Raw genomic sequence first — 24,894 nt, 5'->3', positions numbered from 1 at the left:
GGCATTTTTCAGATCTTCTTTGTGGTGATTTCTAACATTACTACAATTTGGACGCTTTGGAGAAACACAATTTAGAAAGGAAAAGAGCTTTAAAATGAAACTTAGTTGCAAATCTCGTGTCAGGCTTCAAAAAATGGTATTCTTTAATGAAACCTTAAAAAAAAAAGCTGTGCCTGGAGGTTTTGTGCTCAAAGGTTTGAATCATTCTGACTGTGATCAGGATCTGAAACTGATGTGTAGGTATAAATAGTTGACTTTTCTTGTTATCATCAGTTTTGAAGAAAGGAAAAATAGATCAGGTCTTGTGTGATTTCTTGTGTTCTCTCTATGAACAAAAAGTGCAAGGCACGTGGCAGTGGGAGGTGTTAAAAGAGCACCGGTTTCCATCAGCAGCAACTGCTTTTGATGCACATTAAAGCTTCTGTAGGTTTGTTTAAATGCTCTGTATCAGTTAAGAAAGTACCATGTATTTAGGGGATACCGTAAAAGCTTGAGCTTTTCTAAAGTTTTTCTCACCCTTTAAAACTTCTCAGAAAGACATGAAGAGAGTTTTTGGAGCGATGCCTGTAACTTACTCTGTGTGTGGGCTGCGTTGCTCCAGGCTTCGGGAGCTTCTCTCATCTCCTGGCTGGATGATCCCGTTTGAAATAGGATTCCAGCCTGGAATCCCTGGGAGCTCCCAGAGCCCCTTGGAACAGCGCAGGCTCCACGAGGCTGCTAAACGAGGCTGGTACTTACCATTGTAACAAGTGAATCAACACTGGAGAGCACCTTACTTGCACAATTTTGTACCAGGAAAATCCTTTGGAGTATCTGATGTTTGTTTGGATGGTGGTTTTCGTCTTACAGAAAATATTAAAAACAAGAACAAACCTCAGCCCCCATCTCACGACAATCGTCACACTCAGGCAAAAGAATGAGGTGGAAGAAGCTGACACTGCTGCACACATGGAAGTGTCTGAGCTGGAGAAATGCAGAGAACATCTGAATTCCACACTTGCCCATTGGGACCCTGATTTCCCAGCACCACCCTGCACACGGGGAGGGGAGACCCTCAGAGCCAGTGAACCTGGGGGCGAGGCGGTGGCTGTCACCTGTGTGTCCGCTCACGTGGTCACTGAGGGGGTGCTGAGGGCTCTGGCTGGGAAGAGCCTCCTCAGGGAGCAGGACGTGTCTTCTGGGGGGTCTTGCCTTTCATGTCGCTTTCCCGTAGCCCTCCAAGGGACCTTTTGGAAACCCTGGCATTGGTCTTAGCATTTGAGATCTCTGTTCCTCGGCTCGGCGCCTTTGACTCGGGGCTCGCACGCGCATCGGAACCGCATCTCTCTTCAGAAGCATCCGGTCCGAGGTCTTTTCAGGTCTTGTTCTGAGCTGTATCGACAGCTGTGCACCACAGTGGTCCATTACGGCAGATTAGGACTTGTGCAAATGCCAGGATAGATAGTGGATTCTGACTGTAGTGTTCTCGGGCATCCGTTTTTGCAGTCCTTGGAATAAGTTACCCTCTTCTACCTCCAGGGTTCTGCGAGCCTCATCGGTCTCCCCTCAGACATCTCATTCCACAGTTTCTCAGTCCTCTCGGTCACTCTTATTGCCGAGAGCTTTCTCACCCTGTTGCCTCCCCTCGTTTGTCTTCTCCTACATCACGGGTGTCTGCGTGGATTTGGCCTGGAGCTGCTCTGCCCTGCTGCATAGCTGGTTGTAGGGGTAATAGGACAAGGCGTGGGGACTTGAAATTTGCAACGTAGGGTGCAGCTGGACTCTAGGTGGTGTCTGTAGATTAACATGAGGTGTCTGGAGCTTGTAAGTTATTCTGCAGCAGTTTGACTTTTGTCCTAACATTCTTTCTGATGCAGATGGATTAAATCTGTGCCAGAGCATCCCATATTGGTGGAGGGGGTTCCACTGAGAAGGTCAGTGACAGTTTGCCTTTGCAGGGGAGGTGTAAAGGGTGACTATATTACAGTGTTGTTCTTTGTTTTTATTTTTAGGAGGTAAACCGGGATAGCGGCAGTCAAGGTGAAGCGGGCAAGGTGAGACAGAAGCAGTTTCTTATTGCTCAAGTCTCAATTTCTGATGCAACTCTAAGCATCCACTGTTATTTTTATTATTTTAGGTGATCCCCTTGCAAGATGTCCTGGCCCAGAATGCCAGCAGCCAGGTGGGTGTAAACTTAACATACAGGTGTGACACGGTTCAGTCGGATCGGGGAGGTTGTGTTTTCACAGTAACTCAGCATGCTTTTTCGCTTTGTTTCTTTGCAGGTGGTGCTGCCGCCCTAGGCGTGCCGAGGAGTAGAGGCAAGTGGGGTGACTCACAGGCGAGCAGTGTGCAGCAGCATTCTAAGCCTGTACCTTTTCATTTTGCAGGTATCATCTGGGCAGCCTCAGGAGGTGAATGAAGATCTGAGGCGAGCTGGGGCAGTGGTGCAGAGGAGGCATGGAGATTATTCTTCTGGAGGGTGACGGTCACATTTTCTGTTTTGTCATCTTAGGTACTGTGAGGAGGTGCGGACCTGAAGTTCAGATATGACAGCACCGAAGCGGACACAGAGAACATCTCCATGTCCACAATGCCGACGCCTTCTTTGCCATGGAGGATGGCTTTTGTCTGCTCATCACAAAAAAGATAAGTGTTGGGGCGAGTGGTTGGGTGAAGGGGGAAAAAGCTTTGTAATCACAGGAGGCAATTTCAAGTTAGCTTAGAGGAAAGGATCCTAGTGGTATGGGCCCCTTGGAAGTAAAGCGCTAGGGTTTACCCTCGCCAGAGCCTTCGCCGGGTGGGATGGTTCCTACGTGCCTCCGTCTTCTCGCACGCTTTGCGTCGTCTGCCGTCTTTGAGTCTCGACGTTATTGTGGATGTTTTCACACGAGGAGGCTGCCTTCGGGTCCAGAGGTATTGCTGGATCACTCAGGGTCTCACAAACGGGATGTTTGTGATCTCTAGTTACAGAGTTAGGATTTATTATCTGTCTATATCATGCAAGCAATAATTGAGAGACAACCCTTTTTGCACCTTCTGAAGTCTTTTGCTTTTTAGATTCCCACTAGGTATCACCAGGGTCATCTGGCAGTCATCGCTTCTTTCTCTAAGCCAACCTAGCTTCTCGAGCATCCTCTTAACAGCGTTGGCACTAACCTCTTGTAAGGAGTTCTGCTTCATTGTCATCTGCTATTGCCATAGAGCTTTCTTTCTTTTGGCCTCTGGCTCATCTTTTGCTAGCAATCTTGCGTAAAGTGAAACTGCTGGGCAGTTTCAACTTGTGTCTGTTACGTAGTCTGTGTCTCTGTTATGTGTTTGTGTCCCTCGTCTTCTGGGTTGTAGGTCTTTGTTCCATCTCAGGGCTTTATCGGCATTGTTCCGGCCCGTGTCGGCCATACTCTACTCTTGTACTTTCCCGGATCATCTTTATTCTGGCATCTTTAAGTTTTTACTTTTGGAGGCTTGCACATGGACTTAAGGTGCCATTTTCCTTCAACCATTTTCCTTCTCAGCTTTGGTAGTGCCTTCTTTTCATATGCCATTCTCTTGGACTTCTATTGGGAACAGGTTACATCCTCCTCCTGCGGTGAAGTATTTCAGAAGATTTTGTCTTCTCAAAGCATATAGGGTTTGAGAATTAATCTTCCAGAGAGTAATCTCAAGCCCTCACTTAGATTGTATGTATCTTGGCTTATATTGTATGTGCCTATGTTTTCTTATATGGTGTATGCTTATATTTTACATGCCTATGTTGGCTTATATTGTATGTACCTATCTTGTGCCACTTATGCTTGGAGCTGCCCTGCCCTGGCACACAGTCACAGTTAGGTAGAACAGTTGTAAAACTTTACAGTTGTCTTTCCTCTATGGGGTTTTGGGCAGAAAAGCTCTGGGTCCTGAGTGGGGAGAACTGTCAGATAAGCACATGTTGACCACAGTTTGTTGTCTCCTAGGTCCCTGAGGAGGATTAGTATCTCTGCAGTCACCGAAGCCACTGATTTTCCTGGAATCTATGGCATAAGCTGAAGAGTGTGTGACTATGTCTGTCTGAGAGTGTGTGTCTGTCTGTGTCTGCTTGTGTTTGCTTGTGTGTGAGTGTGTGCTGAGTGGTTCTAACCTTGCATGTATGACTTTTTCCTTTCAGGTTTTTCGACTCATTTTTAAATTTAGAATAAAAAATCCCCAGCTGGGGTTGTGGGGTGTTTTTCCCCCTGGTTGTTTTTTTTTTTCCTCAGTCCCAGCCAGTCTGCGAGGCGATGTTCATCGCCAAAGTTTGGGTGCCGACCGTCTTGGGACCGGGGTTTTTGTCAGGCAGGCTGATTTTTCTGAGATTCCTGGGAACCACGTTCCCGAGGACCATCGATAGCCAGGATGTAATGGAGCAGCTGAGATGTGAGAGCAAGGCTGAGTTGGTGTGTGAGCTGAAGGAGATGTGTGTGTGGTGGATGACAGTTATATTTTCTGTGTGCTGCTTTTGTTTTGGGTTTCCTGTAACAATAAAACAAGATGTAATGGACATGTCAGAAGTAGGAAAACAGTTCTATTGTGTCAGTATGTATCTGGCTTGTATTTGCCTTTGCTGCTGCCTTGTCATGTATTGCTCTGTACGTAAACTGGACTTTTACCAGTGTGTATATAGGTTGTATTTGTCATTGCATTTGTATACATTGTTTCTATGTGTTTTGCTGAGGTGTAAATAAAAACATTAATTCCCTAAAAGTTGCATCAACCCTAATAAAGATGCCCCCCTGTCCCCTGCCCCCGTTTGGCTCCTGTCTTTATTTGGTGTTGTTGAGTAATTTTTTTCACTGTATTTCTTGTTTTGCTTTTCACTTTACTTTCCAGTCTATTCCTCACTTGCCTTTTCTGTTTCTTACTTTTTCTGTCTCTTGCTGTGTCTTTCTCACTCTGTGTTTCTCTTTGTCACTGTTGCTGTTTTTCTTTTTCTCACTGTTTCTAGTTCTGTCTCCCTGCCTTTCTAACCCTATTTTCCCTTTAACACTCTTTCCCTATTTCTCTCTACTTATTTTTCTCTTTATACTTTATTTCCTTTTCTCTTTAACATGAACTCTATTTCACTCTCACTCTAACTGTATTTCTATTTCACTGTCTCTCTAACTTCATTTCTATTTCTCCCTCGCTCTCCTTCTTGTTCTACTGCCTTTGCTCTCACACTCCTTCTTTGTATCCCTCCCTAGCTCTCTCACTTTTTCTTTTTCTCCCTTGCTACCTCAAAAGCCAAATGTTGGGGTCAAAGGTCAAAAGTCAAACATCAAATGCCAAGGGTAAAATTCCAGGTCAAAGGTCAAATGTAAAATTTTGGGTCAAAGGTGAAATTTTGGGGTTGAAGGTCAAAGGTCAAGTTTCGGGGTCAAAGGTCAATTTTCCAGAAGTCAAAGGTCAATGTCGAATCTCGGTGTCAGAGGTCAGAGGTCAAATTCAGAGTCAAAAGTAAAATTTCAGGGTCAAAGGTCAAATTTCGAGGTCAAATGCCAAAGGTCAAAATTCGGGATCAAAAGTCATAGGTCAAATTCCGGAGTCATGAGTCAAATTCTGGAGTCATAGGGCAAAGGTCAAATGTAACATTTCAGGGTCAAAGGTCAAATTTCAGGGTCAAAGGTAAACTATCAGGGGGGTCAAAGGTCAAATTTCCGGGGTCAAAGTAAAAATCCCGTGAAGGTCAAATGTCAAATGTCAAACCCCAGGGGCAAATGTCAAAGATCAAATTCCGGGGTCAAATGTCAAACTCGGGGGTCAAAGATCAAAGGTCAAATTTTTGTGTGTGCGTGTGTGCGAAAGATCAAATTTGGAGGTCAAAGGTCAAACGTCAAATTTCGGGGTCAAAGGTCAAATTTCAAATTTAGGGGTCAAAGGTCGATTTTTGAGGTCAAAGGTCAAACATCAAATTTTGGGGGTCAAAGATCAAATCCCGGGGTCAAAGGTCAAATTCCAGATTCGAAGGTCTAATTTCAGGGTCAAATGTCAACATTCAGGGTCAAACGTCAAATTTGGGGGTCAAAGGTCAGAGGTCAAACATCAAATTCTGGGGTCAAAGGTCAACAATCATGTCAAAGGCCAAGATTTTGTGTCAAAGGTTTCAAAGGTCAATAATAAAGGATCAAAGGTCAAGGATCAGGGCTCAGGGGTAAAAGGTCAGAGGTCAGGTCAGCCAAGGGTGTGGGTCAAAGGTCAGATGGTCGAGGGTTGGGGTCAAGGGTCGGGGTCACAGGTCATAGATGAGGTCAGGGGTCAAAGGTCAGAAGTCAAGGGTTAGGCTGAGGGTTAGGATCATTAGTGTTAGGATTAGGGCTTATGGATTTGGGTAAGGGTCAAGGGTCGGGATTAATGGTCAGGCGTCAATGATCAGGTGTCAAAGGTCAGAGGTCAAGGGTCAGGGGTTCAGGTTAGGGTAATTAGGGTTAGAATTAGGGGTTAGAGGTCAGTCTCCTCACATTTGTCCAATAAAACAGAACAAATATTTTGCCAGTCTTAGCTAAGCTGCTTTCTCCTAGATAAAATTTTGCTGCTGGCGCCTGTACACAGAGAAAGGAAATTGTCTTCTTGGAATGCAAGTGCTCTCTCAGTGCGAAAGGCTGCAGTGGGCACTTGCAGCAACACGATTCATGACTTGCTGGCAAGGGAAGCTTTGGAGCAAAGGTGGGATACAGACACAATCACAATTTACATTTTCTGACATCTTTGCTGGGGCTTCCTACTCAGGAAAAAAAGATTGATTGGGGGGTGTCTAAATTTAGTGAAACCTTCATACCGTTCATATTTGGTCAGACTAGAAATGAAAAGACAACTGGCAAAATCTCACCCTTCCAGGGTGCAGACCTCAAAGGAAGAGCCAAAGACGAGTGCAGATCTGCCACCTCCTGTTTCTAGTGTGGACAATACAACGACGGAAATAATTAGCTAATCTTTCATTTAAATAAAGCGTTTTAGGGGAAAGGCTAAAAATAAACACTGATTCATTCCTTGTCAGGGAAGTTTCTTCTGTCAATTATCACATTGTTACTGCTGTTTTTAATCTAGTCAGATGGTGAGATTGGCAATCCTTTCTGCAGGGGCTTCTGGGTGTTATTTTGTGGAGAATCTTACTTGAAGGACTGATTACTGCTTTTGTGGGAGCCAGTGGGAGTTTGGCCACAGTCCTTCACGCATGTTAATTTGAGGGACTTCCAAATGTTAGCTAATGATCTCAGAGTTCTTTTTATGAAATATGTGTGGGTTTGTTTTGGAGTTTGGATTTTGTTGTTGGGTTATTGGTGTTGTTTTTTTTAATTCCTAGGAGAACACAATTAAGGCTGGAGAAAATGCTGCACTGTAGCTCTGGATTGGCCTCTCAATAACACCTGAGTTCTAGAAGGAAAAAATTCAGAAGCACACATCACTAGTACAGTTGGATATATTATACACAATATATTAAAATCAAATGTATTCATATTATTAATATAATCCATTAATACAGACCATATGCTTTGCATTGCTGTGAACTGGGTCTATCTGTTGGCCTTCACTTGCAGCTACATAAGAAGTAATTATGCTCTTTCTCTTTTTTAGGAACAATACTAAGGGGAAAGCAGTAGCCTCCGCCTCAAAGCAGGGAAATATGTCAGCATGGAAAATAGATGCACGTGTGGGTGGGGGAGTTTCATTCCTATTTTGTGAAGCCTTATGTAGCTGTAAACGAGAAACAGGCGGAAAAGAGAGAGCCGGTGGCAGTTCAATAGAAAGCCAAGGACACAAGTCCAAGCAAGCGCTGGGGCTGCGGCTCAGTGAAAAGCGTGCAAAGGGATCTTTGGGCTAAGCGCTGACTTGAAAGGGCTTGGAACAGAGCTCATCAACAAACACCGCTCTCCGTCCTCCCCCTTCCCACCGCCGCTACCACAGAAAAGAGAAACAAAACAAACCAAAACAAAACCAAACCCAAAAGTTACAGAGATGTTTGTTTCTTGCTGCGTTCAGGCCAGAAGAGAGATTTTGCACTTTCCCCATGACGAACAGGGCAGTGAATGACTGCGAGACGCCGCTCCCGCACGGAACACGGCCCGCAGCGCTCGGCGCATCCTCGGCTCAGCGTCCCCGCCGTGCCCCGGGCGCAGGGACGCGGCCCCCGCCCGCTCGGCCCCAGCGCGTCCCAGCCGCGGGCGAGCGGCCCCGGCGGCGCCGCGCAGGCTCCGGGCAGCGGCCGCGCCTCGGGGCGGGGAGGGTAAGGCCCGGGGAGGGCGGGGAGCCCGGCCCTGCGCCGGGGACGGGGGGGCTCTGCCGCCGGCTCCCGGCCGGGCGGGACGGGCTGCGGCCGGGATCTCCGTGCTCCCCTCCGGGCGGAGCGCCTGGGGCCGGCGCGCCGAGGGTGCGCGGCCGTGCCCTGGCACATGCCGGCTCACCAGGCTATTTTCCCTTCTTTTCTTTTCCTTGTCCCCGTCCCTCTGGGGACGAGCCCGGCAGCGGTGGGGCTCAGAGGAGAGGGCGCTGAGGCCTCCCCGCGAGCACCTGCGGCAGCCGGAGCCGCCCGGGGCCCGCCGAGGAGCAGCGCCCCGGCGCCAGGGGAGAAGGCGCAGAGGGAAGGCGGAGGGCGCTGAGCACACCCGGCCCGGGGAGCAGCGGCACAGGCGGCAGTGCGCACCGCGAGGCTGTGGTGCAGCTGTGTGCAGCTGTGTGCGGCTGTGCACAAAGTGCCTTTCGCTCCGAGGTACGAAAAGAAACAAAGCGCAGGAGGCGCCGGCAGCGCTCAGCAGCCAGGAGGCCGATGGGGACAGGGACCTGCCACTTCCGCGATGCTGCGCAGGAGGTCTGGGGTAGGAATTGCCAGAACTCTCGCTGCCTGCTTCCAGCTCGGGAGATTCACCACCCTCCTTTTGCTCATTCCCTTTTCCACAGTCAAAGAGCATAAAGCACAAAATGCCTTCTATCGAGCAAAAGACAAACAAAGAAATGCAACCATCCAAAACCCAAGCCAAAGTGCGTCTGGCTTGGGATGAATACTGGACCATGTCAGCTGGGAGTGAGAATTTTTCAGAAGGCTGGACTCCACTCCAAAACGGACCCTGTCATTTGGAGTCTGAATATGAAAACAGCTTGCAAAACATTTTTTCAGGCTTCTGACAAAAGAGTTGGTCCTTCTTTTGCTCTGGTATCTAGGCTACATTGTGCAGGCTCATGCATATCACCGGTTTTATTCACATGAGTAATTCCATTTGAATTTGAAGCAACAATGCGTATGTGTAAAGTTACTCATATGCTTTCTGTCTTTTATATATTGAAATGATGTGGGTTTGGTTTTTTTCCATTTGACGGTGCAGCCCAGTAACTATTGGCATCAAGGTTACAGCAAACCATCACAGTTATTATTGCTGTTTGTCAGCTGACACCTTTGTTTTCCTTGCCAGACTAAAATGGAGCTATTCCCCTCTATGCAATCTATTCCAGCTATGCAATTATATCATGTTTTTACACAGACATCTTTCACCTGATGGTGTAAATTCATCTTCCCTATAAAAGATGTTTTTGTACTCAGTTTTTCCTGCTGTCACGACTGTCATTCCAGTTGTGCCATCTGAGTCTTTCTCACACAAGTCTCTCATGACTTCTCCCATACAGAATAATCGAAATTCATATTGATTCTAACAGGGTATCTAGATTTTTTAATATTTGCCAGCTTTAACTTTTTATTATTCTCATTGCCAAATGCCCTATCTTTCCTCCTTGATATTTCTTCAAGCTACAGTTTCTGCTATTCTCCTAACATTGTATGTCTTCTCTATCTCATTGCTGCATGTTTGTCTAAGGGCAAAATGTCACGGGGACGAGAAAAACACAACGTCTATCTTCCATGAAGTGTGGCATTAAGTTTTAAGTGTGACTGAGTGTTTTATTAGATGCTTCTTTTCCTCAGTCAGGGGATATAGAGAACAACCAAGTAAAATTCAATGCAGGCTTTTTGTTTTTAATGGAAGGTAATAGCTTTTCACTGATATACTCTCAGCTGTCAGGTATATACTCCAGTACCTTAATTCGTGCCTGAGGAGAGTAGTCAGGCTGAGCAGCCCTGACTCCTTTGTCAACCAGAGTCTTTCTTCCTAACCTAGAAAATTTTGTGAATTACTGTGAGTAGAGTCTCCCCTAGGAAATAAAGTATTTTGAAGTTACTTCAGCAGCAGGTCACAAGCTGTCAAGAAGATGCATTCAGTCACACCTAAGGACAGATTTATTACATTCAATCTCCAGGGCACCTGCCTACTGTCTCTTGAAAGAATCCAGCTAGTTAGTTTTTGTGAAATCCCCAAATGATGCCTTCTAGGAACACTGAGAGCTGCTATTTCTGGGGGAAGGGTGATGACCCGTGCATCGAGGTGACCTGCTCCAGCAGTGACAGCACAAATTACTTCCAAGGAAAGGGTAAAAGGCTAAATACATCTTAAGACTGCCCTGCAAACATGATGGGAAATTCTTATTTCTTTTATCGTAAAGTCTGAGGACCAGGAACTGTATTTCCTCCCTCTGTCATATCTAGAAGATGCAAAATCACCTGTTTGTCTCTGGTAATTTCTGAAGAGTCTCCGTGCTGCAGCAACACTTCACAGTCAGGGTGTCCATTCCAGTGAGGCGCTGAGCCCACAACAGAGACCGAGCTCTCCCGATGGGTGGAGTCAGCACAGCACCCTAAACAAGATTTGAAAAGCAGATTAGGTTCCTGAAGTAAATATCCTATTAAGGACCATAAATAAATAAAACCCATACACACTTCCAGCATAAAGTTTTGATCAGACGTGGCTGCTGCTGCCCTGGATTTAGAAATCCGTAACAGGCTATACACATAGATGTGTATTTATGGAAGCTCCTTCTCAACAACTTAATTCAAAATTGAGATGCAGTTAAATGATTAATTGCAAATGTAAATTGTAATTAACAGATTACCTCAGGAGATCTACTAATCAAAACAATATATACTAATTTTTAGTTTATAAAAAAGCCCCATTTAAAAAAAAAACCTTACCAAACAACTAACAAACAAAAATCCCCAGCAAATGAAATTTTAATTTACTAAGGAAACTAAGGTGGCAAAATGGTATTAACTCTCGTCTGTACCATAAAACATATTTAAATACAGTGGAAAAGGCAATTTCCTGATTCATATGCTAGAAGTGTATATAAAAATGTAACAACCCCAGAAATATTTAAAATACTAAATTTCTTTTTTTCAGATACTTCCTCCTCCACCATATTTGGGAAATAGATGAAATATTTACTGTATTATTCTAAACCAAGTAATTTTGTATTTGTTTACTTAAAAATAAGAAATATACCTAGCATACAGAAAATAAAGCTGCATGTATTTATATTTAATAAGTTAATTTATTACTACTTAAGAGTTCACTTTGTAACAGAGATGATACAGTGCTACAAAACACTAAAGGATTTTCATTTCTGGGTGAAAGCTTCTAGAAAAAACAAGACAATACATTAATAATGTCAATTTGCAAATTTTAATTTTGGAATGATACGCAACATAAATTTATTATGAACATCTAAAATTAAAGCTTTAATATTAATGTGATCTGAATTAAAGAGCAGCAATATCTTGCCTGCAGAGCTCCAGAAACAGGCAGGGAGCTTTTCTCTGGGAGAGATCCGTGAGTTCTCGTCTGCTGTGCAGTGAAGGTGCCAATGCCCCCGGTGCTGTGGCTCTGCCCTCTCCAGAAGGAGCAGTTACATACAGAACCTTACAAAATATAGAAACTGTAATTATGTGTGGCTATTTTAGAAGAGTTGCCCCCTTTAAAATACCTGTTCATGTCAAAAAGCATTTTGAAGCACTTAGATATAGCAGTGATAATGTTTACTGCCCTAAACTCGTTAAAATTCAACTAAGAGTTACTCAAATAAAAACCTCTCAGTTTTTCTGACAGTTTTTAGTATGTCTGCTCTAAGCTTTATTCAGACAACAGGGTTGTTATTGTTTTGCTTCAAAACACCTGTCTTTCTTCTGAACCCTGAAATCAGGATGGAGCCATGTCTTCTGCTTTGATTTGTCATTTTACAAACCCCCTTTCTGTCCTTCAGCTTCTCCCTGTAAGAAGCAATAGCTCTGTCTGTTCCCTTCCTTTTGTCTTGAATCCTGCACTTGTAAGCTCTGTCGTGTGGTAATTGCAAGTTTTACAACACGTGGCAAATCCAGTTTATGATAATAATACAGAACTGTCACCGACGGTCCTAGAGCCATTCACACTTTCAGGCTGAAACTCTGAAGCCCAGCATCTCTGAAAATTACTTCCTGTATTTTGAAAAAAAAACCCCACCCAAACCAAACCAAAAAAACCCACCACAGAAACAATTCAGTTTATCTTGAGTTTAGGAAAAAAACAAAATCGCAAACCAGAGGATACTAGATTACTAGATTTATCACACATAGTGAAGCATTGCAAGTAAACATGATATACTGAAAAAATGCCTTTTTCTCTATTCTAAACAAGTTGGGCTTGTTTCTAAAACTTTGTAAGGGCCGTGCAAGTCTCCAGAGTTTCCTCATTCATGCAGGCAGTCCTGTTAGAACAAGACTTACAATAAAATCACCTCTAGAGCCAAGGTTTCTAGGATAAGTACAAATGGGAAGATCTGTTATTATTTTTGAAAAGCAGTAAAACATCCAGTTGCCTAGTGAGAAAATGCAGTGTTCTGCCTGGAAAGGTTCAAGGCTTGAGTTCAGAAAACTGGGTCATTAACAAAAAGCCTCAAAACAGAACAAGATTTCTACTTGGGCCCCTCCCCATATGAGTGGTTTCATATCTCATTATATTCCAAAAAGCTTGATCATTTTAAAAATGAAACTTTCCAGAGTTTATTGAAAACAGATGGAAATTAATCAAGGGGCCAAGATAGAAAAAAGTTTTAATGAAGATCTATTTAAGCAATACTTTAAATAAATAAATCATTTGTCTGAGAAACCACATCTATCAGAAATATAAATAATTATATAATGAACATATAAATGACATTTCCTGAAGTAATTCCTGTCTTGCTACATTTCCTGAATTATTTGTATTATGAAACAGTGGTGGGGTGCCATTAATTGATACACACTCAGTGCTATAGTTACTGCAATAATTCCAGCTCTCCAGGCCCTCCACTCAGCTCCTCCAGCCCTTTAACAATTGGGATTGATTGCACAGGAGCTATTTTTAGAATGGAATGGCAGAAGACTTTGGAGAGCAGCAGACATTTTTGTGTGTGCTACAGCTGCTTTGGGGAAAAAAAAAAGTTGAATAAAAATGTTCAGAGTTGTCTTTTTTGATTTTTTTTTTTCTGAAGTCAGAGCTTCCTATTGGATAACTGATCCTGTATCAAGTTGAAACTGAGGTCAGTGGTGCAGGACACAGGGGACAAGGCTCGGTGACATTGTTCTCAGAAGAGGAGCAGCTTTTCTTTGGAAATGGGATTGCTGAGGTTGACAGTAGATGAACTCTGGGGGTTGGGTTCTGTAGACAGGCAATCCGGGAGTCAAGTTTGCAGTTTAAAATACAATGATGAAAGGCAAGAGTCATGATTAATTTGGTGGGGCTATTTCCCCGGGCCTGAAGTGGAGCAGTTAATTGATTGTTAGGGGTGTAGGTCTGCTTCCAAGAATGCTTTAGCTGAGAGCAAATGGCCAAGAGCCACAAGGGACAGCCGTGCTCCAAAGGTGTGGCTGGGAGCAGATACCCATCACTTCATCCCAGCTGGGCCTTTTGTTATCCCATCCTGCTCGCCTGCCTTGCAGGAGTTCAGCTGGGCCGGATAAACAACTGGACAGGACTTTGCTGCTAATCTGTGATACGAAATCAGGGCTGTCATCGTCTCTGAATGTTTGTACAAGAGGAGGCAAGGCTTGGAGGAAGAAAAACAAGCAGAAATATGTAGGATGAAGGATAACCAGCTTTATAATTGAGAAAAAAACCCCCAAACCGCAAGGGGACAAGCCTGTTTTACCTTTGTAAAGTATTAGTAACCTGTCATCCTTTTCAGAGTAAATGGTATCAATAGAAGTAATACCTTGGCACTGTTACACTGCACTGCATCAGCAAATCTGAAGTGTTGTACTAAGGAAGTGACTGTCCTCATTTAGCTGAGGAAGTGAATGATTTGGCTGGGGTTGCTCAGAAGCTTGGCAGAGTTAGGGAGATAATCCCTGTTTCATGCCTTCAGCTGCTTTTCCCTTTTCAATGGGATGCCAGAAAGCATTATTGACTTACACACCTATAATGTGTCATTACTTCGTGTCTGCTAATTCCCCTGGACATGAGAAATGCATTCTCAGGAAGTGCCACCCATCTTTGCATTCCTTCAGAGAAAACATACAAAGAATATGCTTCAGTTTCTACAGTAATAGCTTACAATACTGGTTTGCATAAAAAAAAAAAAAAAGCCCAACAAAATTGAGGTAATCTTGCCTGAATATGCTGCAAGAGATTCTCTAACATCTTTTTGTCTTTGAATATATTCCAGTCTTAAAAAGGGTGAATTGTAGAGATTATTGGATGATAAAGTAAGTTAGGTACAATAATTTCATATTAATATGAAATATAACTAGCTTTTGTATCTTGCTTGTTTTACTGGAATCTTTGTTCTTCCTCGAGGTAAGTGCAACTTGCCCTGGACTTACACATTACCATTAGGTAAATATCTCTTCCCTATTGATTTCCATCCTGGCTTCTCAATGCAGCTGGAATCTGGCTCCCACTGAAAAGTCTTGGAACTGGGACACTTTGTCACTTCTTTTGGTGACGTGTCACTTCAGACACATTACCAACACAAATTCCAAAATTCAGTTTAATGCGGGGTGGGTTTTGGGGTGTGCTTTGTAAAATAATCTATGTTAAAACAAGCCACTGTTTTGAAGAGGATTAATCGAAGGATATTATCCTGGTACTTTTGTCTTGGCAGAACACAGTGACATCTTGTGGCACAGGAGGGACTGGTGTCATTTTTTTCCAGATGCATCCTCATTTCAGCAGGTTTATGGATAAAAGGCTAAATAAATTCTGGATAACTGCTAAGGCATTATTTCTGTCTGTAATATTCACTCTTTCCAAAGTTTTTTTTAAGTACAGATTTGTCTAAAATACTCTTTTAGTTGTGAAAAAAGACCAAGATCTTGTATTATAAATGTAGTGTGTTGAACTTCATTTCAGTTCACTGATACTCTGTGGAAAACTTTCAACTCCAGGCATGTTCCTGTCCCAACCTCACTGATACAAAAATCTGAGTCAGAATTTCAGGTGCTTTACTCAAGTTAATGTATTATCACAGATGGACAAAGTCGTCTAATGTTGCTTTTGATAGGATTGAAAAGAAAACACGGCAACATTTTATCATAAGGTGGAGACTTTCCTTTTTTCCTTTTTTTTCCTTTGTCTTTTTGCATCCCAAACAGGGTTTAGGCCCATCCCTGTATTTTGGGCCCCTCCCCTGACACAGCTGCCCTTTGCAGGTTGTTCCTGGCTGAGCTGGTGGTTGTCAGCATGAAGGGCAGAGCTGCCCGTGGGCGGCCACGTCCCTGTGACCGCTACAAGCACGCCTGTGCTGTCTGCAGGGGCTGCGTGTACCTGCACGGGGGGCGCGGCAGCGCCACGCTGGGAGACTTCTGGAGGTACCACACAGGTGAGCTGGGCCTTCCCTTGCGTGGCAGGGTTAAAGCCATCCCATCCAGTCATCAGGAAACTGAGGAGGCACTGTATTAGCAGATTATCCTCATTTAAAGTCTTTCTGTCACAGAGTGGATAAACTGCTTTTTGTTCCTTGGGCAGATGGAGGGTGTTTGCTCCTCTTGCAGTGTCACACAGAGTTTTGATTTCAGTTCAGTTCCTTTTGTTTTGTTTGTTTTTTTTCTCCACCAGAAATACTGAGTCATTTAAAATATCCTGGTTCTAGCAAGGGATATCAATGAGCTTTCCTGACTCTGACACAGCAGTAGTTATGCATATGTAAATGCACAAAGGGAACGTGAATACAATTGTATTCATGTAAACCTTGTAGGTTTGTGTTATCAATGCACTATCAAATACAAGCCTTTGTATTTTTTGACTTGATGTATGGTTTCCCCTGTTCAGCTGTTGCTGGAATAAACCAGAATTCCACTGGGGTTCGTGCTCATGGAATTGTCAAGTTTTGACGTAGGTAATAATTAAAATACAAGCAGTAACAATTATTACATTTAAATGTAGCTATTACTATTATATTTAAATTTGCTAAACAGAAAAATGCATGTATTTAATTTTGGGGAGAACAGAGGAAAGATGACAAAACACTTCATTTTAAGCAGCACAGCCACATTCAAAGCCCACCTTTTCACCCTTTCCCTACTGTTTATGTGTCGAGTGCACCATTGTCTTAACTTCAGCTTTGGTTTATAGTGAAAAACGAATGGGAAGTGTTGGATTGCTCAAGAGACGGTCCAGAAGAATTGGAAGAACATTCAATGGTGGCTTATAAGGTAGTAGACCAAGATTATATTGTCCATATCCTGACATTTTATTTCCTACTCTACAGTGCAATAAAGTGCCACAGGTTATTATGTACTGAAATACTATGTCCAGAAAGCATTTTTGTGTTGGTGCAGTTCTGGATGTATCAATGTTTGGGAATCTTTCAGAACAGAGTGACAGTAATTCAGCTCTGCAGCAGCCCCCTGGTTGCCTCAGTCAGTGCTCAATAAGTAATACCAGTAAATAAGCAGTAATACCAGATAAAGACCCTGGCAGCACATTCTCTGACTTATCAGTGCAGTTGTAACAGTTGCTCTGAATTCATTTGCATGATCAGCTACGGCATAAAAACATTCACTACAGAACTGGCGTACAAGAGGCACGGGGGAGTGAAGCAAAGTCAGAATTACAGCCCTGCCTGTGAGGGGAAGGCAGAATTTAGGGTATCAGGAGCTATGTCACAATGAAATATTTCTATAAACATGCATAATCCAATATTACCTGAGCAATGCCTCAGGAGAGCTCCAGATTCCCAGCCCTGAAGCTGCCCCAGGCTGACAAGGAGTGAGCGGTTCTGAAACGCCGTCCTCGTTAAACAGCAGAATGTCCTTCTGGGCTTCCCACTGGGAGAGAATAAAGAGAGAATAATTAAAAGTTGGTGGCTTTTTGGGATTAATTGTTAAAAGATCATCATATTGTTAACTATATTTTTCTGGTAGCAACCTTTGCTTTTAAGATTTGTTTTTAAAATTGTTTTCATGCTGTGTGCCTTCCTGTAAGTGACAAATATTTGTGTATTTTGCAGGGCAGCCTGTATATTTTTGGTGGGATGGTGGATTCTGCTTTTACACAAGCAAAAACTCCTCTCTGGATATATGACATCGGTATGATACACAATTGCCAGTCTTTTCCATGGGACATTCCAAGTCTCTAGGCAGTAATAAATAGTAAGAACCAAACTGTTTTCAGCTGCTTGTAACAGAGCCTTGCCTAAGCTTTACAACAAGTGATGTGTGTAAAACTGTGTGCATATTTCCCCCTCAAAATAAGGCTGGTAATCTGTCAGACACACAAGTCTTACTTCAATTAGAGAGTATTTTATGGGAAAATTTTATGTATTTTAAGGTCTCAGAATTTCCATTTCTCCCTCTCTCCTTCTTAAATTTACTATTTGATCATAAGACCTGATAATTCATGTATTATTTAATTATTTTTTTTTATGCCACATATATTTTAAAAACCAAGAAGAAAGATCAGTAAAGTGTATTTCATTTTGTATTTTTACTGAAGAAACACATAAGCTAGAGCAAGAGAAATCAAATATAATTAAATAAGAGGGTGGGAAATTAACATCAACATTTTATAACACGGATTTTTTTTCTCATAAGAACGAACATTTGGGATCTCATAAGTATGTGTTCTAATAAAAACAGTGCAGCATTTGAATTTAGCAGCAATGTCACACCCCGTGGATTCTCCCTTTGGAATCCTGTGTACAGGATTACAGTAATGGCTGTTATTTTGATGTCAGATCGGGAGGGGAGAGAGAGACGCTCAGTTCTTTCTGAGCCAGTAAATCTTGTGTCCAGACCAAGATTTAAGTTTCCTGGCTTCTTTTGCTACTTCACTATGTAACTTTAGGTCAATGAGGTTTTTTCAATGTTTCCTTTTTGTTTTCCACCAGTTGTCTGAGATAACCTGCTGGAAGAAAGAAAACCCCCAGAACATATTTTAAAGGAGAAAGCATCTAATTACTTACAGTACCTACCAGTAGAAATTGGAAATTAGTTATTCAGCATTGGTTTTGTGTCTAGCTGTTTCATAGTTATTATTTAAAATCTTTTGGCTAGAACAGCTTTAATTAATGCAAGCCTGCACTGATTTCTCATTGTACCTCTGGTGGTGGCTTATCTGATATTTCCTCTCCTTCACGGTGACCCCAGATCTGTGACTGCTGGCTGTTATTTGAGGGCTATTTAAGGAACCTATGAAAAAGAACAAGAAAGAATAAATCTGCCATAATAAAGTGTATGTGGTAAGCAGTAAGAGCCATACATCCATAGGGAAATCTGGGATTCCTACAAGTTCAGAAAATGATGAAAATCACAGGTTACTTCTGCATTATGAAATTCAGCCTTAGGAAAGAGGAATACAGTGTGGTACCTGTGTGATTCTGGATCAGATAAGGACAGAGAAAACTGCTCAAACTGTGTCTCCTGCAAGTCTCTCAGTGCTGCTGTCTTAGCGGGATTTCTTCAGCCTTGTCAGTAGAAAACACCAGGACAAGACCCCCTCGAAAATGAGCTGTGTAATTGGAACAATTGCTGCGGGAGGAGTGTCCTCTTGTGGTGCGGGATCTAAACTGCGCTTTATTAACTCAATCCCCAGATTCCGCAAGATGGACACAGAGCTGCAACGAACCAGCAGAGACGGAGGTAAGGAGCCAGGAAGTGGGGAATGTGTGAATCAAATGCCTGTTGCTTTGTTGATTAAACAGATTGCTTTGAAATATGTTCCCCCAAACAGTTCCAATCTCATCTCTTCAGAGACATGTGGCTATACTTTATTTCTTTGCACTTTCAATAACTTAAGGCTTTTTCCTTCTTCAAAACAGTGTTTAAAAATACTGCTCTTAATTTTTAAGTCCTATATAAGAAGTTAAGTCCTCTCCTCTGCTGCTGCTTCTGTTTTTCTGAAATCCTTATCACGAAAACTAATTTTAAATGGAATATTGCAACCATACGTGAAGCCTGTGCTTTTAAAAGTAGGGTTGTGAAAACAGATTGGCAGCCACGCTAATACGTTTTGGAACGTGAAGTGCTGCAGCATTTTTCATTTCTTCAGTGTGAACACGTGGACTCACCGAGTTACTGCCACTTCTAATTGAAACCTGAGTGGAAGCATTTATGGCTTGGTGTTTTGAGATTGGTTTTGTATCACTACACATTCAGAATCACTCATTTTTTGCTACTGAAACTTCATCCTCACAATGTTTCTATATCTTGAAATTATACCCCCAAATTTTTAAAGAGCTGGCACAGTTACCACTTTGCTTACTTGTGCTTGATGGAGGAGTTAAGACCAAGTCTGGGACTGCAGGGTAATTTGTGGGGAAAAAATAAGTGTATTTCCAAGACAGACATTGCTGCTGATATGACTTTGTAGGTTTTTGTCTTATTTTTGAACGATTCTAGAGCTCTGCACCAGCTAACAGAAAAGGTCACAGTGCAGTCGTGTACCATTCCAGCATGTACATCTATGGGGGATACTTTGGCATCAAAGGCATTTCCCAGGAGTTTTGGGAGTTCCAATTTGGTAAGTTAAAAAAGCAGGATAAGGTTTTGATCCAGTGTAAAACAATGACTGCAGCAGGAGAGCATGGCTTGCTCAGCTAAGAAAATTCTTATCAGTAGAAATGCTCTAAGTTAGTTTTGGCTTCTCTTCTACAACATTTAGTGATAAGTTGTGTCAAATTAATTGCTGGCTGAAATTAATTCGACTATTACACTGAAGTAAGTCTTGGAGTATTTGCCAGTTTTATAGCTGAAAATCAGGGAGAATGTTTGTTTACTATTCACTAAAAATCTTCAAGGATTCCTAAAAACTTTCAGATACAGCAGAGACCCTGAATGCAGCCTATTTCTGCCATCTTTTGATCCCAAATCTCCAACTGACCATGTGGAGCCAAATCTGACAGGAGATAATTAATTAGCATATTCATTACCAGTCTGATTATTGCAAACCAGATGATTCCCAGAGATTTCCTAAATGTATAACTTGTTATCTGATGGACATTCTGTCACTATTTTGAAACAAATGACGGGTTTATCTCATCCTTCCTCTTCCCTCACTGGGAGAATAAGTGTAGACATTAATGAATTAATGTTTTTGTTGACTGATTTTTCCCCTCTAACAGCCAGGAAAGTATCTTTCTGTGTCAGAGTCAATGAACTGACAAAGCTGTAGGAAAAACTGCTCTGTAAATAAAATTTCCATGGCATCTGTCACACAGCATCTGACATTTTCATTAAAAGTTTATTTCAAAACTGATTTTTTAAAATGCACTTGTTCAGTGTCAGAATTTAAGCTGTTAACTCATAATAAGCTTAGAGCAGAAACCCTTATTCTCCAGCTGAATAGTTACCTCCTGCAGGAAGTAAATCCTTTCTCCAAGAGTCAGGGTAAATTTGATCCGTCTATAAATGAGTATTTTTGTTTCAGATACAAGGAAGTGGTTGTGTGTCTCCAGCTCCTGCCCTAGCAGCGGCCCCGGAGCGCGGCACGGCCACTCGGCAGCGGTTTATCACACAGCCATGTACCTCTTTGGGGGGCTGGTGGGGCTCACTGAACAGAGGGACTTGTGGAGGTGGGACTTTGGGAGCAGCAGCTGGTCCAGCATCAGAACAAGGTAAACTGTTCTATTTGTTACACTAAAAGAGCAGAGAAAGAGAATTAATCTTACTCTTCGATACTGCGTGTGGGTGGGGAGGGAGGCGATGCCCTCTCGGTGATTGCAGGGATTGTTCAGATCAGGATGCAGTGCTGCTGCCATCCCTGGGGCTCCAGTTGGCTTTGCTCGGGAGAGCTGTTGGCAAGGCGTTGATGCAGCTGTCAGCAGTGTAATTTTGATGTCCCAATGCAGCTGTTCAGCAGTCATCCTTCTGAGTCAAAAGGAAAACAGAAGCTGAAATCAGCGCGAAGCTTCTTGTCGGTCTCCCCTTAACTGCTGCTTTCTCTTACCTTCAGCCAAGGACCCCCTCCGGTGGTAGGTCATGCTTCCATAGTCTGCAAAGACTCTATGCTGATTTTTGGTGGAGGGATTTCAAATTCCAGCCCTAATGATGACCTCTGGAAGTATCATTTCCCCACGCAGACCTGGAAGAAGCTTACCAGTACTACAAAGGGAAACTTTTCTCCTAAAATGTATCACTGCATCTTAGGAATTGGTGTGGATTTCCAAACTACCTCAGATTTCCCTGATACATTCCCCAGGCACTGCAAGAGTGAGCACAAGGACCATCCCCAGCTGGTGCCCATCCCCAGGTACTCTGGCTTTTGCAGCTACTTCTGCCCACAGCCCGTGGAGCGAAGCAACGCCATCGAAATGAAAACCTTCAGCCTGCCCCTGGAGCCAGCAGAATTCCCTGCCTCCCAGACCACTTCAGAGACAGGACTAGGTCCCAACAGAGACAGGAGCTGTTTGTCCAAGGACAACTCTCTCCATCTGTTGGCCTGTTTGGGAGAGGCTTTTGCTGCTGCTCAGGCTGTGGGTAAAGAGGAGAGAACCGCCTGTGGGTGTGCAGCCACGGGGGGTGAGATCCGCAGTACCAACACACTGCTGCTCATCGGGGGCAAGCCTCTGTCCAGCTTCTCTGAGATCTCCTTCAGGCAAATGGAGTTTGATTGCTTGTGATTGCTTTGCTTGCAAAGTGAAGGAATAAATTTCCACCACCGTGGCAGTAGGTGGAAAACCAACTGCTTGCAACTGTCTTCAGCTTCCTATCAGCACGCTGGGGAAAAAAATAATTAAACCTTCTCATACTTGCTGCGAACAGATTTTTTACAATGTTAACAAAACCCGACATATATTTAAGTCACAACTTGCATGTAAGTTGTGATTTCTGAGAGGAGCTTGTTGGAATGCTGCTCTTTTTGTTACTTTTCTCCTGGTCATTTCATACCCTTTCAAACTGCAATGGCCAATCCTGTCTTGAAAATCAGAACTGCAGTAACCCATACTGGCTCCACAAGATGCTATTTCAGGGGCAAAGCTTGCTCGTTTTGCAGTGGCATAAAAAAGAAATACAGTCACATTTGAGGGATTCAATTAGTCTTAATAGGAAGGTTATCTAAGATTTTAAAGATTTTATATTCTTGGGTGTTCTTTGCACCATGTATTTGCAACATGAAATGGCCTATGACAAAGGAATCCAATAGACAAATCAGCAGCTGAATTCTAGAGGATATTCAAGGATTGTATATAACATTGAGGAAGTGAAAGAGTGACTGCCTCCTGAAAATCATCAGCAAGGACCAGAGGAAGGGCATTTTATGATGTGCCAAATGAATGTTGGCTTTAATGACTGAACACAGAATCAAAAGGGTTTGATTTTCCACAGTGGGGTGGGGAGAGAACAGAAAGAGGACAGCTTGACAGAGTGGCACAAAGCATGGGCTGTTTTGACTGGTAACTCATGTTTTAGCCACAAAGGGACTTCTGCTTTCCATCTTTCTTTTCTCACCCTATGTAGTATTTGTTACACATTTCCTCTCTGTACTTGTAAATTTTGAGTTCGTGTATGGTTTTTCTTTGCTGAAAAGAAAAAGTGCTTCTTTTGCAAGGTAATATTGTCCAGTGTTCAAAGCATCTATTTCCATAGAAGTTACTAAATACCAGCCCTCTGACAGAACATCAGCTGTCTATAAGAGCTGCTTGTATCTGACATGATCTGAAAGTGTAAGTTAATACTTCCAAATATTTGAAAAGTTTCATTTTCAAAAGTTTCACAGGAATAATAACTTTCAAGTCATTTACAGATTTCAAGAATATTTACAGATACTTTCATCATCTCTTTACAAGTAACTGTCACATGAATTCAATAGGAAAATTATAGATGGATTTGCATAAAGCTACTTAACAGTTATTTGGACCATCCATGACCCTTACCTGGAAACAGAGGATTGTACACTGCCACGTGAATAAAGCCTGCTCTGTTTCCTATCGCTGTGTGTTCATTTTCACCTTTATGAGTCTAAAATACGTGTTTGTATTTTCAAACTGAACAAAGAACTTACCTTTCTGAGCAAGGAACATGATTCTGCAAGCCCCAGTCATTTCCTTGCACTTCAGCTGGCTTTGAGGGCAGCCCAGGGTTTGAATTTCTCCTCCAAGAACAAGAATTTCCCAGTTTGAGGAGGTTTGTTTGGAAGGGACATCAATACAGCGACTGAGCTGAGCATATACTCAGCACTGCAATCTTAAATCAGCAGCTTGTTTTCCTTGTGCTGACTGACATGTCTGTTTTGGCATTATCCTGAGAGCCGCCGTAACACACAGCCTTTTATCCAGGACTGACAAGAGAAGGAGATTTAACTGGAAAGGGCAACAATAAACCAGTGATTTTTCCAAGTCACGCGAAGGCCTCCTGGCAGGTAGCGGTATCCTGGGGATGTGCAAGAGCCCCAGGAAAATGCCATCCAGCCTCTGCCATGGCTTTCTTCCTGCCCCCTCAAACTCCCTTCCCTTTGGCAGCCCCACGAAGGGTTTAACATTTACTCGGAGCCAACGCAGACGGGACAGGAGCCAGCCTGAAGGCAATGGCTTGGCATGGGCAGGGAAAAGCAGCTTGGAGTGTGCCCATCTCCCCTGTTCCCTCCCCTGGCCTCTACCCGTGTGCCAGGTCAGGCGGGGCAGCAGCACGGCCAGCACCACACCCACTCCCTCCCCTGCAAGAGGCCACAGCTCCCGGGCTGCCCCAAGGGCCCCTGTAGGGACACGGGAGAGCAGGGGCTGGGCAAGGCCTGGCTGCAGTCGCCCCGGCAGTGCTGTGCAAGTGGGGCTCTGTGCTACAGCAGCTTTGCTGAAGCCACTGGAGGCTCTTTCTCCCCTTGTGGCCCATTCCCAGGTCTTCAGAAAACAAGGGTGTGCTCAAGCTGGAAGGGAAGGGGGTTGGGATTTGAAGTGACTGCACCCCACGGATGCCCACAGGAGTGGGCACCTCAGTCCACTCTGGGCATGCACAATCCATATTTCAGGTACCCTCCAGCATCCAGAGCTAGGGACACAATCCCTGCTCACACCACTGTGACACTTCCTGGGTCACATCCTCTTTCAAACCTCAGCAAGTGCTGTCAGCTACACAAAACAGGTTCTCAGAGCACCTCACTCCTCTTTTCCCACTGCAGTCACCTTTTCAGAGAGGGAGAAAGAGCCTCTGTGGCTGTGCTTATGATATTTCTCTGTAACTGTAGAAGTTAATGAAAATTCATCCCAGGCCCAAGTGAGTGACTAAAAGCTGCTGCCATCTGAAACCTCGGCAGTGGCCTGCATGAAATAATGAATGGAATTACTCCAGCTAGTGGCCAATATTTGGAAACAAAACAAAACACACCATTTTTGGCTGAGATTGAAGGGGCTACCACTGAAATTGGCTGTTTAGAATGCCTCTGAAAAGCAGGGAACCTTGCACGTATCTGATATGCTCACAGAAATTCAATCCACAGAACAAAAGCAAAAGGAGGCAGCATTCTTGGCAACCTCATCTGAGACACAAGATGCGCTGTTGTATCATAAATTGTACATAAGAGAACAAATTCATCAGTGCTAAACATCTCAACAAACTCATTGTCTTCAATTGACATTTGGTTTCTTAACACTGTATGAAATGTATGAATGGCAGAAATATTTTCTTCTAAAATGCAGATATTCAAAGAAGGTTTTTTCAGT

At 43.3% G+C, this 24,894-nt stretch overlaps 1 protein-coding gene across 1 annotated transcript; it reads left to right on the top strand.

The window, feature by feature from the left end:
- The first annotated feature begins 2,784 nt into the window (after window positions 1-2,784).
- On the top strand, window positions 2,785-23,169 carry LOC134552436 (uncharacterized). The gene is made up of 10 exons (XM_063401150.1): window positions 2,785-2,895; window positions 4,218-4,374; window positions 8,012-8,786; window positions 15,455-15,624; window positions 16,377-16,456; window positions 17,254-17,332; window positions 18,837-18,883; window positions 19,643-19,763; window positions 20,670-20,856; window positions 21,195-23,169. Exons 1-10 carry the CDS (start codon window positions 2,785-2,787, stop codon window positions 21,859-21,861), a joined length of 2,394 nt encoding a protein of 797 aa, XP_063257220.1. The 3' UTR covers window positions 21,862-23,169.
- The last annotated feature ends 1,725 nt before the right edge of the window (window positions 23,170-24,894 follow it).

This window comes from Prinia subflava, chromosome 6 (genome assembly GCF_021018805.1).
Source record: "Prinia subflava isolate CZ2003 ecotype Zambia chromosome 6, Cam_Psub_1.2, whole genome shotgun sequence".
Classification (NCBI taxonomy): Eukaryota; Metazoa; Chordata; class Aves; order Passeriformes; family Cisticolidae; genus Prinia; species Prinia subflava.
The sequence above is the reverse complement of the archived record's forward strand: the minus strand, read 5'-3'. Positions and strand labels throughout refer to the sequence as shown.

Excerpts from the sequence above, each read along its gene's own strand:
- LOC134552436 (XM_063401150.1), top strand. The coding sequence starts at position 2,785 with ATGGTTCCTACGTGCCTCCGTCTTCTCGCACGCTTTGCGTCGTCTGCC. Across the intron at positions 8,787-15,454 it reads TGCTGCGCAGGAGGTCTGGG|GTTGTTCCTGGCTGAGCTGG; the intron begins GTAGGAATTGCC and ends TGCCCTTTGCAG. Across the intron at positions 16,457-17,253 it reads ATTCAATGGTGGCTTATAAG|GGCAGCCTGTATATTTTTGG; the intron begins GTAGTAGACCAA and ends TGTATTTTGCAG.